We start from the raw sequence: 16,671 nt of genomic DNA, 5'->3' as shown, positions 1-16,671 counted from the left end.
TGTTCTTAGATTTTTAAAAATATGTCATTCAGGTAACTGTCACTAAAAGTGGTTCCTGAGCCCTGCCAGTGAGGCTCAGTGGTTGAGCATCGACCCATGAACCAAGAGGTCATGGTTTGATTCCTGGTCAGGGCACATGCCCTGGTTGCAGGCTTCATCCCCAGTAGGGAGTGTGCAGGAGGCAGCCAATCCATGTTCCTCCCTTATGGATGTTTCTATCTCTCTATCCCTCTCCCTTCCTCTATAAGTGGAAATGAGTTGTACTAACTGAAAGTGATTAAATATTTTAAATAGGGTTTAGTCCTGACTGCCAGAAAGTCAAAGTTTCCAATAACCCTATGAACAGAAATAGCCATAAGAGATTTTTTTCTGTCCTTTAAACAGAACCATACTTAAACCATTCTAAAGTAATGGTAATTAAACTTAACGGAGAGTCTTATCTCCTTCTAGGAATTAATCTCAATTTAATCAGCTAAGTTAAGTGATCCTACCTTGTGTTTAATCTAATTCTCATATCCTTAAGTTTGAGTTCATTTTTTTCAGTTTCCTCTCTAGTGATAGAACACAAGTGGTGTTTCTTTGTATTATAATCCTTCATGCATTGGAGTCAGATCTCATTCTTGTGTTGAAGTTAAATGATCTCATTTGCCCTGTCACATAATTTTGTTATACAATAGTTTGCTTTTTCCATTAGCCCCATAAGAAGTCTTACAATTTTTCCATGATCCTCCTTCCACTTTTTAAACATTAAGATTTCTTTCCAAATTTATCACAGTTAACTTATCTGGTCTCCCACAGTGCTCACAATGTCTTTTCCCTGTTTTGTAAGCATTGACAAAGCTAGTCCACTGATTTCATCAGGAACACTGACAGGGATGTTAGACATTAGACACTGGCCCAACCCTAACTAACACAGTCTGTATCCTCCTGTGGTAGTTTGGTCAGTTTTATGAAATCTCTGAATGAAATGATTTGAGATCTTAATCTCATCCTGACATTCTGATCTCTGCCTAATCAAATGTGAATTAGCACAAATTCAATAAACTTAAATTTTTCTTAGCCTTGTACTGGCTAAGGTTCCAGAGACCTAGGTTCCAGTCCTGGTTCTTCCATTGACTAGCTGCCTAATGTTGGGCAAGCCATTTAACCTCTTTTTCTTAATTTCCTCAAATGTTAAATGAAGAAATTAAGTTAGTAGTTGCTTGTTTTATTTTTCTAGCTCTAAAATTTAATAATATTGTGATTTAGTTATAAATATCATTTAACTGGACTTTGAAGGGCAAGCAAATAATGAGAAAATGTGCTATTTCTTCTTCATGTATAGTCCTGTACAAATGGATGCTATCATTTGGGGGAATCTAATAAAAGATTAGCCTTAGAGGCTTAGGCTACCAGGAACAAGAGAAAACAAGAGGGATGTGAGCAGAGAGAGTTTATCATTTTAAACTGGTACCTGACTAATGGATTATGACTGCAACTTTTAATTTATGTGAACATTTTATAGTATATACCTCAAGATTCTCTCCTATACTGAAAAATTTGTTGTATGTCAATAGACTTTGAGTATAGTGTATGATATTTTATTACATTTATTACACCTCATTTCTCTTCAGCATGAATTGCAGTGGCTTACAATAAAAGCACATATAATAAGGATAATAGAATAAAACAGGAGCACCAAAAAAAAAAAAAATAGAGGCAATATGCTAACTGTAAGAGAAAACATAACATAACGTTGCATCAGCGACAGGCTGGAAGTCAAAGGATTGCAGGGAAAATCCCTAAATGCACAAGCATACATTCTTTGAAAGAACGAATGTCCCTCTCTTGCATATCCTCAGTTGACTACAGAGGCGTATTATCCAAGGTCAGTACACTGTCCTGGAGGGATAGGTATTAGCTATTAGAGACATGGCACAATCTTCAGTCATTGGAGAAAAGTTCAGTTATGCACTACAAGTACAGTGGACCAAGATCTTGGCATTTTCTCTCCCAAGGCTGCATTGGGGGAAAAATTCTCTATTCCATCTACTTTACTTTCCTTTTCTTTCCAACCCCCACCCTTTTTTCCCCCTTTTCTAATCATTATTAAGATGACTAAGGAAACATTTTAACCACAAGGTTTGGGATAGTTTTCTGACTGGTAACGAGCCATAAAAACTCAACTGTACTACTACCCTATTCTTATTTCCCTGTCACGGAGTCTCCCCTCCCATCTCCCTCCAGTGCCCAGTTAATTGAAATTTTACTTTTACTGAATTTTAAACTGGACCTAAATATACCAAATAAGCTAATGGATCTTTAGGGCTCATTTTTTGTTTGTTTTTACTTAAATATACTTTTTAAATCCTGTTTTAGGTAATACACTAGCTTATCCAGGCCACTTTTAGAAGTCCTTCAGAATGATAGCTAGTACCCATTATATGGACCTGGCCCAATTTCTTAAGTAACTGAGAATATACCTCCTCTGGCCTTGTCAACATTTTATGATCAGTGATACTATGTACTAATCTTGAGTAGCATGACATTTGTCTTTCAATTATTTGGTAGACCCTCAGAATTTCATTGCCAGTAATCAATAAAATAATATTCCATTTTCACCACTTACAATGACTTTAATCACTACTGTTTAAATAGAAATTTCTGGGGTAGAAGTTGATAGATTTGAAAGTAAATAGATAATGTTACCTAGGAAAGGCTTCTATGGAACTATGGATATGCCTGGAGTATACTCTATATCCAGACCACAGTTAATATTAAATGGTGAGACCGAAGTATGGGTTCTATTTTAAGCTGTTAAATTTCAACATGAAAGTACCCTTTATTCAGAATAAATATGGCATTCATGAAAGATGAAATACACAAGGTGCCAAAGTGCTGTGAATCCCTCCCAATGTGAGGCAGAGTGGGCAATGTTTGATTTTCACCACCTCTTCCCTCCTTCCAGCAAACAGAACTTTACCTCAGTTCTGACTTTAGTTTCCCACCCTTTCCTGTAAATGTTGCACAGTCTACTGTTTGTGCTTTATGAGGTAGCAGAGTTTTAAACTAACCATTTATTTTAAAGAGAGATTTTCAGATATTCCATTACAAGTTCTCCTGAAACCTAATCATTGCTTCCTTTATATTCCAGTTGAAACCATTGGCTTTGGTACAAGGATAGGGAAAGAAAGGAAAATGTGTTACATTTATTTAAAAAACCGTATTCTTCCATGATTTGATAATTTTTATAGTGAAAGTCTGAATAGTTTAATTATTATTTTCCTTGGTAAATTTTGAGTCCCGAAAAGTCTCTATGCTTTTACAATGTTATTAAAATGCATAGATGTTAAGAACTGTGCTACAGGTGACCTATTTGATCAAATTGTGTTGATGCTAAAAATTAGTTCAGTGTAAATATTTAATAACTTTTAAACAACAAATGTCAAAATTTAAATAGCTGATTTATTTTTACCTACATGAAAAAAGAAAGCTAGTTTTGTCATTAAGTGCATCTTAAATTTTTGCTTTACATTTAAGAACCTCAGGATTTGGAGCTAGTATATAGGTAACACTGCTTGTATTATTATTATCTTTCAAGATTAAATCCAATCATTTTAAAACCCTTCTAGCACTTTGACTTAGCTTTCTTACTCTCTTCCCTTGCCTTTTAAATTTTTTCTAATTTATTTAAATATTAGTTTAATAAACAGAACTGCTTCATACATCTAAGTGGTTCCTTTATTTCAAAGATAATATCAAGTTTGAACTTTATTGTTTTAAACTTTCATATGTGTGTGTGTGTGTGTGTGTGTGTGTGTGTGTATGTGTTTTCCCATAAGCTGCGAGCTGGTCCATTTGATGAGTTCCAGATTGCTACCATGCTAAAGGAAATTTTGAAAGGTCTGGACTATCTGCATTCAGAAAAGAAAATCCACCGAGACATAAAAGGTATACAAAAATTTAATATGAACCTAAGAAAAATAAGTGCATTCTGAGGAGGCTGAGATTTTTTTCACTGTCTTTCCCCCCCCCCCCCCCTCCTAGCTGCTAATGTCTTGCTCTCAGAGCAAGGAGAAGTTAAACTTGCTGACTTTGGAGTTGCTGGCCAGCTGACAGATACACAAATTAAAAGAAATACCTTTGTGGGAACACCATTTTGGATGGCTCCAGAAGTTATTCAACAGTCAGCTTATGACTCAAAAGTAAAGTGTTATCTGTACAAACTGTTTTGTTTTTGATAATAAGCTTTATTTAACATACTATCCTATTTAATAAACTGCCTTAATTGTCCTTCATTTTAAAGCATTTCTAAAGTTAGAATTATGTCAAATGTTGCTGCTAAATTATAAATTTCCTTGATGCTAATAATATTCGGACTCTATTCCCCTCAAATTTTTTTCCATCACACTTAGAATAAAATCCAAAATATGTAGTATCACATACATGGCTCACTAGGATCTTGCCCTTGTCCACCTCTTCAGCTTCATCTCATATCACTCTCTATATTCTTTATCTGCTTCAGCCACAGTGGCCTCATCGCTGTTTCACAAACATAGCAAGTACACTCTGGCCTCAGGACTATCTGAAATAACCTTTATCCCAGTCAGTTCTCTGCTTTAAGCATTATCTACACAGAATAGTCTTCCCTAGCCATCCTGTGTAAATTTGCAGGACTCTGTCATTCATTATTTCCTTATCCTGAATTATTTTCTTCACAGAACTTAGCACTATCTGACATCATATTATTTATTTATCTATCTCTTCTACTAGAACATAATCCCCCTGAGAGCAGGGAATTTTGTCTGATTTATTCACTACCTGAATCCTCAGTGCCTAGGCTGTGGTACTTGGCATAAAGTAGGGAATTTGATACTTTTTTAAAATAAATGAATTTTGTTAAGAAAAATTTATTAACATCACATTTTTGAGATTAATATTGTTGTGACTATTAAAATTCCATAGGTTATTTTGTGGCAGTATTTTGAAATGGAATTTCAAGATTTTTTTTTCTTTCTCTTAAACTTAGGCTGACATTTGGTCATTGGGAATTACTGCTATTGAACTAGCCAAGGGAGAGCCACCTAACTCCGATATGCATCCAATGAGAGTCCTGTTTCTTATTCCAAAAAACAATCCTCCAACTCTTATTGGAGAGTTTACCAAGTCCTTTAAGGAGTTTATTGATGCTTGCCTGAACAAAGATCCATCATTTGTGAGTATATGAGGCCACTGTTGCCTATTATTACATCTACACAGAACAAATGTGTTTTTTCCCTACAGTGAGGAATACAGTGCATGTGAAAATTGTCAAAGATCTATCCGGGAAACTGGTCCTTCCCTCTATATTTCTAATTCTATTCAGTTCTTAACAAGATCCTTAGTTCCTCTTTTCTTTCCCCTCATTCTTTTTCTTTTTTTCATGGTCTGTGGCTCCTTCCTTATGCTAGTGATCATTTCCTATTTCAGGGGGAAAGAAATTTGAGAAATAAAAATTTATTTAATAAGATGCCATTATTAAAGTATATGTGTAACTATTCACAGTGATTTTTATTCAACTGTGTTTTTACTTTCCATGAAAATTTATACTTTCATTTAATTATTTTAAAATTAATTTTAGAAATTCCAAAATCAAGTTATATACTTTTCTTGAAGTTTAGTGAGCTCCACTCATTTACCTAGAAAATTTGACTACAGTTGTTTTACTGTTTTTAAAATAAAGCTGCCTGTTAACTTCTAGAAACTAGAAATATATAAGAACTGTCAATGGGGAGAAAAATGGTCATCTGTAATATTTTGAAGAATAAAAAAACCCCACTAAGTTTGATACAACTATTTTTAAGTGGATAATTCATATTCTGATATTAGTAAAATACTAAGGGAGAAATATCCCCTATAACACCTGGTATTTGTATTTAGATGCAATATAAATTAATTAATCTGGGAGTCATAAAATGTGTGCAGCTAATAACAAAGTTACAGCCTTACTAGTTTTCATCCATTTTTTTTTCAATTTACAGTAAATACAATAAAAGTATTTTAAAGCACTATTTTGAAATGTTTTAAAATTTTTACTTTATTTTCAAAATCCTGCATGTGTTTCTTTACTTTTGAGAAGGCCCTGACTGCCAGTTTACTGGTAGGTAGGCCATCCATTGCTCACTGAGCTTTAACAAATTGGTACCAAGGCAATGAGTTTAATTTGGTTGTCTTGAGCCACTTCAAAAATAGAATTAGCTATAGTCCTACAGCATTTGAGTTGTCCTCGTGTATACAGATATACTTTCACACCTTTTAACTTAATAATTGAAATGATTTCTCACCCTCTTCACTCATAAAGAGCCTAGAAATATTTATGCATGCTTCATTTTTTCCTTAGCGTCCTACAGCTAAAGAACTTCTGAAACACAAATTCATTGTAAAAAATTCAAAGAAGACTTCTTATCTCACTGAGCTGATTGATCGATTTAAGAGATGGAAGGCAGAAGGACACAGTGATGATGAATCTGATTCTGATGGCTCTGATTCGTATGTACAAATTATTTCATTTTTATTTGCATAGTCCATTTTAATATTGTATATCTTTTAACTATGACCCAGTATGCTTTCTCTAGCATAAAATATAAACCATATTTTAAAGTTTCACTTTGGAAACTGTGAAAGTCTTTTAAAATCAGCCTGTGGAGTACAATGAATTTGGAAACATGTTTTTCTTAGAAGTGAATTGCTCTAGTTTTAAATGGTCTCAGTCTAACCCCTAGTGGATACTTGAGTATATTACAAAATTTTGGAATAAGATTTGATGAAAGGTGCTATATTAGTTTGCCCAAAATGATAAGGGGCTATGTCTTCTCATACTTTGTTGTCAATCTGCAAAATCCCTCTGGAGAACTGACCTGCAGGCCTTCCCCACCTCTTGGCCATGGACCAAACCGTAATCTGACTGGTACACTTAAATACAGTAAATCCTCACTTAACGTCTTTGATAGGTTCTTGGGAACTGCAAAGTGATACAAAATGTCTTATAATGAAACCAACTTTACCATAGAATAATCAATATAAACAAGCATTAAGTTCCTATGATATATGTCTGGTCACAAAAACATCACCGGACATCTAAATAAAGCATTGAAATAAACGTAAGCTATACACACATATAAGACAGATGAATAAAAACAAGTCAGATAATGATTTTCCAGCCCACTTATTCCAACTCAGGGTCATGGGTGAATGGAGCCTTTCCTGGTAGCTCGGGGCACAAGGCGGGACCCACCATGAACAAGATGCCTTTCCATTACAGGGCCCCTCACACACACCCACACTCATGCAGAGTCAGACCTCTTAGACACACCAATTCACCTCACATGCACATCTTTGGGATATGGGAGGAAACTGGAGTATCTGGAAAAAGCCCATGAAGACATGGGGAGATTGTTGAACTCCACAGAGATAGTAGCCCTGGTGGGTAAAATATTTTTTTTTTACCCTCATCGTTACAATGAAACGATGTTATTTGAGGACCTGCTAAATTTATTTATATAGATTTGTACCCTTTAAAAAGTTGTACTGCTTTTTAACTGCAGCATTTACATTAACATTTTAGTCTCTAAGTCCATAACTTAATTTAGACTAGAAAAGTCCATAGACTACACCAGAATTTAGTCCTCTGCAGACTGAAATACTCTCAGAGTCCTGCATTGATGAGAAATTGTATAACTTTTGAGAGGGGGGAAAAAATACCAGGATAGCTTTTGTACCCTGTCCTAATGGTGGTTGGCCTTAGCTGCCATGAGATTTTCCCATGAAGCCTTAAAAAAAATAAGCTAGCCTGGCCAGGCATGGCTCAGCGGTTGAGCATCGACCTGGGATCTAGGAGACCGGGATTCGATTCCCGGCCAGGGCACATGCCCTGGTTGTGGGTTTGATCAATGACTCCCTCATCATTGATGTTTCTATCTCTCTCTCTCTCCCTCTCCTTCCTCTCTCTGAAATCAATAAAGATATATTTTTTAAAAAATAAGTAAAAAATTTAAAAAAAATAAGCTACACTACAGGAGATCTTGATCCAGCCAGTGAGGAGGGGTAAGTGTAGGACTTTATATATGGTAAGAGATCTCCATATGTGATTGTGATGCACACTTAGAGTTGAGAACCATTGCTAGTCTTCAGAAAAATGTAGTATCTACCCGAAACTGAGATCAAATGCTTTCTTATACTGTTATTTTATACATTGGGACAGTCTCTCTTCAGAGTTTGACTGCATTGATTTGGCATTTTTACCAAGCTGAATTATTTTTAAACTTATTGAAATATCTTTGGGAATCATTTTAGGGAATCCACCAGTGGAGAAAATAATGCTCATCCTGAATGGAGCTTTACTACCGTGCGAAAGAAGCCTGATCCGAAGAAACTGCAGAATGGGGCTGTATGTACATGGAGAGGATCACTTCCTCTTGATAGATTTCTTCAAACTATGTAGTGAGATTTCAATGGTCAAAGTTGTTGGAATTCAATACCCCTAAATGCCTGTCCACCACACTGTGTCCCTAGTATACTTCATTTGCCATTAGTTATGAGCTAATTAAGAAAAAGTCATAGAAGTAATTTATGTGGCCACTAGTATAATTTTAAATGCATTTAACCTAGAGATATATACATATCCAGTAGAATCATGGATATCTATTGTAATCCTAGAAGTTAGAAACCTTCTGGATGATGGATGGGAATTAGTGATAGGAAGAAAGTATATAGATTTGCCTTATATTGGATCTTTTGAGAGGAGGATTCAAATTAATGCATATTTACTATAGAAGAACAAAGAAAAACACGAATGAATATTTTAATTTCATGTGTATAATCTGTATTCTTTGTTCAAAGGAGAAAGATGTTGTGCAAACCCTGAGCTGTTTGTCTATGATAATCACACCTGCATTTGCTGAAGTAAGTACAGATTCATCATCGTTGACTATGTGTCTTAAGAAGTATAGTAACTTTAAATGTTATAGCTATTCATCTTTCTCAGCTTAAACAGCAGGATGAGAATAATGCTAGCAGGAATCAGGCAATTGAAGAGCTCGAGAAAAGTATTGCTGTGGCTGAAGCTGCCTGTCCTGGCATCACAGATAAAATGGTGAAGAAATTAATTGAAAAATTTCAAAAGTAAGTTTGAAATGTCATTTTTTTTAAATTGTTTTAGCCCTAGCCAGTGTTGCTCAGTGGTTAGAGCATCGGCCTGCCCACTGAAGTGTCTTGGGTTCGAGTCAAGGGCATGCACCTGGGTTGCAGGTTCGCTTCCCACCCCTGGTCAGGGCACTGTGCAGGAGGCAGCCAGTAGCAACCAGTCGATGTGTCTCTCTGGTATTAATGTTCCTCTCTCTCTCTCTCTCTCTCTCTCTCCCTCCCTCCCTTCCTCCCTCCCTTCCACTCTCTCTGAAAAGAATGGAAAAAATATCCTCAGGTGAGGATTAACCAAAAAAAAAATTATTTTGACATTTTCTGTTGGATGTTAATTTATGATGCAATCTAATTACCTTGATACAATCATTTCAATTATTCCTTACAAAATCACTTTTTAATAGTTGTATGCGTAAAAACTGTTTTATTCTATAATACATCGACTGTACACTGTATTGTGTGTTCACCCCATGTCAAGTCTCCTTCCATCACCATTTATCCTCCTTTTACCTCTTCCACCTTCCCCCACCCCCTTCCCTTCTCATAATCACCATACTGTTGTCTGTGTCTATGACATGTTTTTCTTTTTGCTTAAACCTATATCATTTTATTAACCAATGTCACCCTAATAAATCAAATTTAAAAGAAGAAAAAAATTTCAAATGTTTTGTCACCCATTTTAAACATTAGCTTTTGGAATTATTATCTTCAGGCATTACAAAGTAATTTTCTACTGAATGAAATGGCTTGTTTTTTTTTCCCTTTCCCTGCTGGTAGTAGTACAGACCAAAGGTTATGTATGGAGCATATTTTTATTCAGGCCCTTGTAAACACAATTTAGGAATGCTTTCATTTTTGCTGCTACTCTCATCACACCACTATTTACATAGTTTCCAGTACTAAAGTTCATAAATTTAATCCCCATAAAAAAAGTTAAGGAAAGGATTTTAGGTAGAGGAACTCAATGAAAACTTTAAATGTTACTTATAATTAACTTTAGTTTCTATACTGTGTCTTAAACTGTTGGTTTAATTTTTGTTCACAGTCAACAAAGTCCTTACATTTAATTTTAAAATTCTTGTTTTAACAAGGCTTTTGTATGCATACGCAACTCCTTAGCTCAAGCAAGTTATAAAGCAATACAAATTTTAGCCTTAATCCCATTATATTGATTTTCAGTGCATCTTTATATTTCTTTGTATTTCTGATGTCACTGGCATCAAATAGGAACAAACTATATAGCCTGTAAAAGCACACACTCTCATATATCTTTATATTTGATAAAGCTAACTTGTACTTATAAATTAAAGCCCCTCTTAAAATCCATTAGATTTTAATGGAAAACTCCCCTCTATTTTCCAATTTGTAAAAAAATCAATTGGCAGTTGCAAAATCAAATGCAGAAGGGATTTTTGAACTTTTTAATATTTTTAATGTCTATATGTTAGGATTCAATAGAAAGTATTTAGTTTGCTGAATCAGTTTATTTATTGTAGATTTCAGATAGATGAGAAATATAAGCATGCATAGTTGCACACTAATTTAAGTTTTTCTCAATTTTATAGGTGTTCAGCAGATGATTCCCCCTAAGAAACTTCTTGTTATTGGCTTTCATTTCATATGGATACAGAGAAACCCACCAAAGTTACTTCAAGCTTAATAATGCTTAACTCGTGAGCTCCATGTGCCTTTTGGATATTTGCAACATTGAAGATGTGAAAAGCTATTCAACTATTTTGTGATGGTGTTTATCGTTTTATATTTTAAAGAGATTATTTTGTAAGGAGTAACTTGCAATATTATAGTTTCATCTGTTTTCTAGTAAATGTTGTGATACAATTTTGCTTTTAGATATCACTATTACTTAAGTTGCTAGGATGAATACCTTTCATGTTTTGATTTTTAGTTAACTGTACACTGATGAAACATACAAGTCTTTCAAAGTCATTCTAAATATTCAACTTTTGTAAATCATCAAGCCTCAGAAAGGTGTGTTTTTGTTAACACAACCATGTTCTAAAAATGACTGTTGGTGGGGAGGTGCAAACAAGTCATACCTTCTTTAAAGGGTAGTTTTTAGTAAACTCTTGGAAATGGTACCTGGAAAAGTATTGACTCTTCTACAAATTTGGTATGATATTCCAGGTAGCTTGATGACAATCACATTGAAGAGCCCTGTGTTTAAAGCATTTATAGGCAACTTGTAGCAACAGAGGTACTTCTTGGTGTACAGTATTTCCCTTCTCTTTTAGAAGAGGAAATTAGCCTTTATTTAGTGTGGTTAGGGATTTAATGCAATAGCAATTAGCCAATGATTGGTTTTTGAAAATATTGTTGGAATTAGGCTTCATTTTTAAAATCTTCAATTCAAATAGCATATTATATGCTTGGATTTGGGGAGCTTAAAAAGATGATCTTCATGTGTTTGAATACCTGATCAACAGGTAGGAATATAATTTACACCATCATATTTTTGTCATGGTAGTAAAATATGTTATAAACTATTTATACATTTTTGTTCTTCATAATTATCCAGTACATAAGCATCATTTGTTCATTTTTGAAAGGGTATTTAAATAGGCATTTTCTAGTTCATATGAAAGTAACCATAGTACAGGATGATTTGTGTCTGTACAAAGGTAAGTTAGACTGTACAGTTAATTTTTAGTTATATTTATGGTACTGTTATGTGGGTAATACCTTTTTTAAGCCCAGTATATATATTATGCCTGCCTAAGTTCTGAACTGTAGTTGTAGAATTATTGATATTAGTTAATTTTGATAGTTAATGTTTTATTGTTTGGAACTGCACAATTTGGTTTTTGCACAAAAGTTATTTTTAAAAATCAGAGTAATTGCCAAATATTAGAAGAAAGATATTTTTCAAGTGAAGAATACAGTTTTTAGTAAAAGTGGCCATTACCTCCTTTTTTTGTAATAGTAAAGACAATTGAATAAGTTATTGTCATGTCATATGCCAAGAAAATTCTTTTCATTGGTGCCTATACTTTAACAATTACTTTTAACACATTGTATTTTTAAGTAATGGTTCAGTTAAAATTTTCACCTTCTATGTAACTGAAACTCAATTACAGTTTATGATCTGTAGATGTCAGGAAATAAATTTGCCACTCGTGAATTAAAAGAATGTTTTTGTAAAAGTAAAAGCAACCAATTTACAAATTGATTATTCAAAACTTTACAACACAACCACATCATGAATAGAAGTTGTATTGCTTATTCATTGTAGTTATTAATCCTGTAAACTGTTTCTAGGTGAAGCATATGCATACGCCAGTGTTTCGGTGGGGCAGGGTTAAAATAAATATTTAAACGTCATGGCCGTCAATGTTTGTTTTCTTGAGGAATGTATGGTGTGGTATTTTAATTGTTTCAAATTGATTTTCCTTTGCCCTTCAATTTATTGTTGGAATTTTAATACCAATATTTCCATCGGGAACTAAAAGATAGTCTTCATATTTTATCAAGCATTGATTATAGCTACAGTGAATATATGTCCTCATTTCTGCCTCCTGTCCTGAAAAAATTATTAGTAGAGTCCTCTTTCACTCAAAAATGTCCTAGGTCAGGCAGTAAATTATATGGTCCCTCTGATTATAGTTTTTATTAGGGAATCTTATAAAGATATGAATCCTATAGTTCTCAGGGGAAAACAAATTTTACAAAGACCTGCAGAATTGAAACAAGATACAGCACAGAAGCCTAAAAGAATTTGAGTTTTTCTTAGAGGAAAGGTCAAATGTGAACTTAATATAGGTTCGAGGATGTATAGTATTAATGTATAGGTAATTGGACTTTAATAGTGGAGCCAGCGAAAGTAGGTTTACAGTTGTGAGTATGGGAAACACAGAGTTAATAAAGCACTTGTAACAATCAATACCTGTATGTCTTTTCCCATTCAAATAACTAGAAACCTACTTTTTCCCACCCTTGTATATTCTTATTATAAACTAGCTATTCTAGACTTGTGAGTTGCTCGATATGATTTCAGGAGCAGGAACAAAAGTGCTAGAATATAGGAAAGAGGTAAAGGGAGGTATAGTAAAAGGGATTTTTCTGATATAAAGACTAGGAGAGTAAGGAAATGATTCCATCCATCTTTTCTCCATTAAGTCATATATAAAAATAGCTTGCTTATATAATTGCAACATTTTTTGAAGTTAGTACTTAACAAAATCTTATAAATATATTTTACTTAACATTAAAATCTATAAACAAAATTATATTCTTATATAGAATGCTAAGTCTTCCAGGGGGAATAGAAAAATTATGAATGGGTAAAGAATAGACTTTTGGCTTATTAACTCAGTCTGGTTTTAGTACTATCATTTTTTTCAGCTACCCCAATTCTACCACTTCTTTTTTTTTAAAAAAAAAAAAATATATATATATATATATATATATATATATATATATATATATATATATATCTTTATTGATTTCAGAGAGAGGAAAGGAGAGGGAGAGAGATAGAAACATCAATGATGAGAGAGTCATTGATAGAGCCCGCAACCTGGGCATGTGCCCTGACTGGGAATCAAACCCCGATCGCCTGGATCCTAGGTTTACGCTGAACCGCTGAGCCATGCCTGGCCAGGCTCTACCACTTCTTTATCCTTGACTATACATTTTAACCTGCCTCCCTCCTTTTACTTCTTCTCTAACTGTCCCTTAGTAATAGGCTAGAATCAATCACTCCTGAAATTTATTAAAACAAAAGGAAGGACAGAGATTAAAGATGGGGGCAAACTGAGTGGAAGCTACACTGACACTCTCCCAGTACAAAACTAGAATTACAACTAAAATAGAGAAAAACCATCCTGAATAATCAACTGCAACTGAAGATGAGCTGGAGAGCACCCTCATAACCAAGGAGGAAAAGTGGAGACTGCATAGAGATTGGTAGGAAGTGCAGAAGCATGAGAGGGCTGGCTGGGCTCCCATAGGCAGCAGCTGAAAGTCCAGAGGGATATCTCATCCAGGGGGAAAGGAGGTCCCACTGAGGACTCTGGGGCCTAAACCCCAGGCTGGGCTTCCCAGCCAAGAGCACCAGATCTGAGACAGGTGCCCACATAACATCTCGCTGTGAAAAGCAGCCAGGTTATTGTCTATCAGGAAAGATGGCTGGAACTGCAGGCACTCTCTTAAAGAGCCAATGCACAAAGTTTCCTGTGCACACAGTTACCTTGGGTTCCAGCAGAGGGAGGGCAGAGTGAACTGGAGCTGTGTGAGGAGAATCTAGGGTTGTGGGCTCTGGAGATAGAACTCAGAGGGCACCCATCTGAATTCCTGTGCCAAGTCATTCCCCAATACTGCAGAGGCAGACATTTACCTTCCAAGCAACTTTTGCCTGAGGGGGGAACAATTGCCCCACCCTGCTTAAAAACCTCTTGCCCTACCTAGAGGAGTTTCTACAGTCTGAGGGTCATTAAGAGAATCATATTAATCAGCCTGCAGGCAGAGGCAGACTTCAGAGTGCTTTCAGTCTTTGACTGATCTGCTTCTGGACCCGGGCCTTGAAAAAGGAGACTTTGATGGGCATTTTGGTCCTGTCCAAACCCACCCAGCCCCAACAGAGGGGACTTCAAGTGATGCGTTGTTGATAGCTCTAAACAGAGCACTCAAGGCCAGTCACAAACAGCGTTTGACATTGGCCTGCACCTGAGACCTTCCAAAAAAGACCCAGAGTCCTAACAGGCCTACCTAATATATAAAAACAAACCCAAGTAGGCAGCCAAAATAGGGAGACAAAAAACAAGCCCCAAATGAAAGAACAAGACAAGTCTCCAGAAAAAGAGCTAAATGAAATGGAGATAAGCAATCTCTCCAATACAGAGTTCAGAATACTGATTGTAAGGATGCTCAACAGCATGAAAATGATATGGAAACAATGATGGAAGTTAAGAATGACATAGCAGAAATAAAGAATACATTGGAAGGAATGAACAGCAGATTGGAGGAAGCTGAGGATTGGATCAGTGAATTAGAAGACAGGGTAGAAAAAATCACTCAATCAGAGATCCAAATAGAAAAAACAATTAAAAAACAGGAGGACAGTTTAAGGGAGCTGTGGGACATGAAAAGTAACAATATTTGCATGATAGGAGTGCCAGAGGAGGTCAAAAGTAAGCAAGGGTTAGAGAACCTGTTTGAAGAAATAATGGCAGAAAACTTCGCTAACCTGTTCAAGGAAAAAGTCACACAAGTTCAGGAGGCACAGAGAGTCAGTCCCAAGCAAGAAGAATCCAAAGAGGCCCATGCCCAGTCACATCATAATTAAAATGACAAAAATTCAAGACAAAGAATATTAAAGGCATCAAGAGAGAAGCAATTTGTTACCTACAAAGGAACTCCCATAAGGCTGTCATCACACTTCTCATCAGAAACTCTACAGGCCAGAAGGGAATGGCATGAAGTATTCAAGGTAATGCAAAACACGGATCTGAAACCAAGATTACTCTATCCAGCAAGTCATCATTCAAAATAGATGATGAAATAAAGAGCTCCCCAGACCAAAAAAAAAGGCTAAAGGAGTTTATTACCACCAAAGCAGCATTGCAGGAAATGTTAGAGGGACTGCTGTAATTAGAAGTAGAAATGGAAGCATTGCAAGAAATGTTAAAGGGACTGCTGTAATAATAAGAAGAAATAGAGAGAGAAACATAGGCATAAAGAATTAAAATGTCAATAAATAAGGACCTATTAATAATCACTTTAAGGACTTTAAGGGAGAGATCAACAGGAATACTGTCATAGTTGTGGACTTTAACACCCCACTGACTTCACTGGATAGATCTTTCAGACAAAAAGTCAGTATCGAAACAATGACTAAATGGCACACTAGATCAGATGGATTTAATTCATATTTACAGAACATTTCACCCCAAAGCTGCAGAATATACATTCCTCTCAAGTGCACATGGGTCATTCTCAAAGATAGACCACATGTTAGGACTCAAAATCAGTCTCTACAAGTTCAAGAAGATTGAAATCACATCAACATCTCAAATTACAGTGGCATGAAATTAGAAATCAACTACAGTAAAAACACTCAAAAACATTCAAACACATGGAGGCTAAATAGCATGTTATTAAACAATGAATGAGTTACCAATAAGATCAAGAAAGAAATCAAAAACTTCCTGGAAACAAATGAAAATGAACACACAACACACCAAAATCTATGGGACACAGCAAAAGCAGTCCTAAGAGAGAAGTTCATAGCACTACAGGCCTACCTCAACAAGCAAGAAAAAATTTTAGTAAACTATCTCACCCTACAACTTAAAGAATTAGAAAGCTCCCTTGTGAAGTCATCTAAACTAGAGCCTTTGTTTGCTGGGAGTTTTTTGTTTTTTTTAATCACTGTCTCTATTTCACCAGTTGTTATTAGCCTATTTAGGTTTTCTGATTGTTCCTGATTCACTTTTACATGATCTCACTCATATGTGGAATCTAATGAACAAAATAGACTGAGGAGCAAAATAGATCCAGAGA

General features: G+C 35.3%; 1 protein-coding gene across 1 annotated transcript in view; it reads left to right on the top strand.

Annotated features, from left to right (window-relative positions):
* The window catches only part of STK26 (serine/threonine kinase 26), a 56,696-nt gene extending 44,204 nt beyond the window's left edge, over nucleotides 1–12,492 (top strand). Inside the window, exons 4-11 of the mRNA XM_087813542.1 lie at nucleotides 3,822–3,930; nucleotides 4,027–4,184; nucleotides 5,009–5,194; nucleotides 6,359–6,507; nucleotides 8,311–8,404; nucleotides 8,857–8,919; nucleotides 9,002–9,138; nucleotides 10,719–12,492. Coding sequence (XP_087669668.1) covers nucleotides 3,822–3,930; nucleotides 4,027–4,184; nucleotides 5,009–5,194; nucleotides 6,359–6,507; nucleotides 8,311–8,404; nucleotides 8,857–8,919; nucleotides 9,002–9,138; nucleotides 10,719–10,743 — 921 coding nt within the window. The 3' untranslated portion in view covers nucleotides 10,744–12,492. The remainder of the gene's footprint in view (nucleotides 1–3,821; nucleotides 3,931–4,026; nucleotides 4,185–5,008; nucleotides 5,195–6,358; nucleotides 6,508–8,310; nucleotides 8,405–8,856; nucleotides 8,920–9,001; nucleotides 9,139–10,718) is intronic.
* The last annotated feature ends 4,179 nt before the right edge of the window (nucleotides 12,493–16,671 follow it).

This window comes from Miniopterus natalensis, chromosome X, assembly GCF_054644295.1.
Source record: "Miniopterus natalensis isolate mMinNat1 chromosome X, mMinNat1.hap1, whole genome shotgun sequence".
NCBI classification, from domain to species: domain Eukaryota; kingdom Metazoa; phylum Chordata; class Mammalia; order Chiroptera; family Miniopteridae; genus Miniopterus; species Miniopterus natalensis.
The sequence above is the reverse complement of the archived record's forward strand: the minus strand, read 5'-3'. Positions and strand labels throughout refer to the sequence as shown.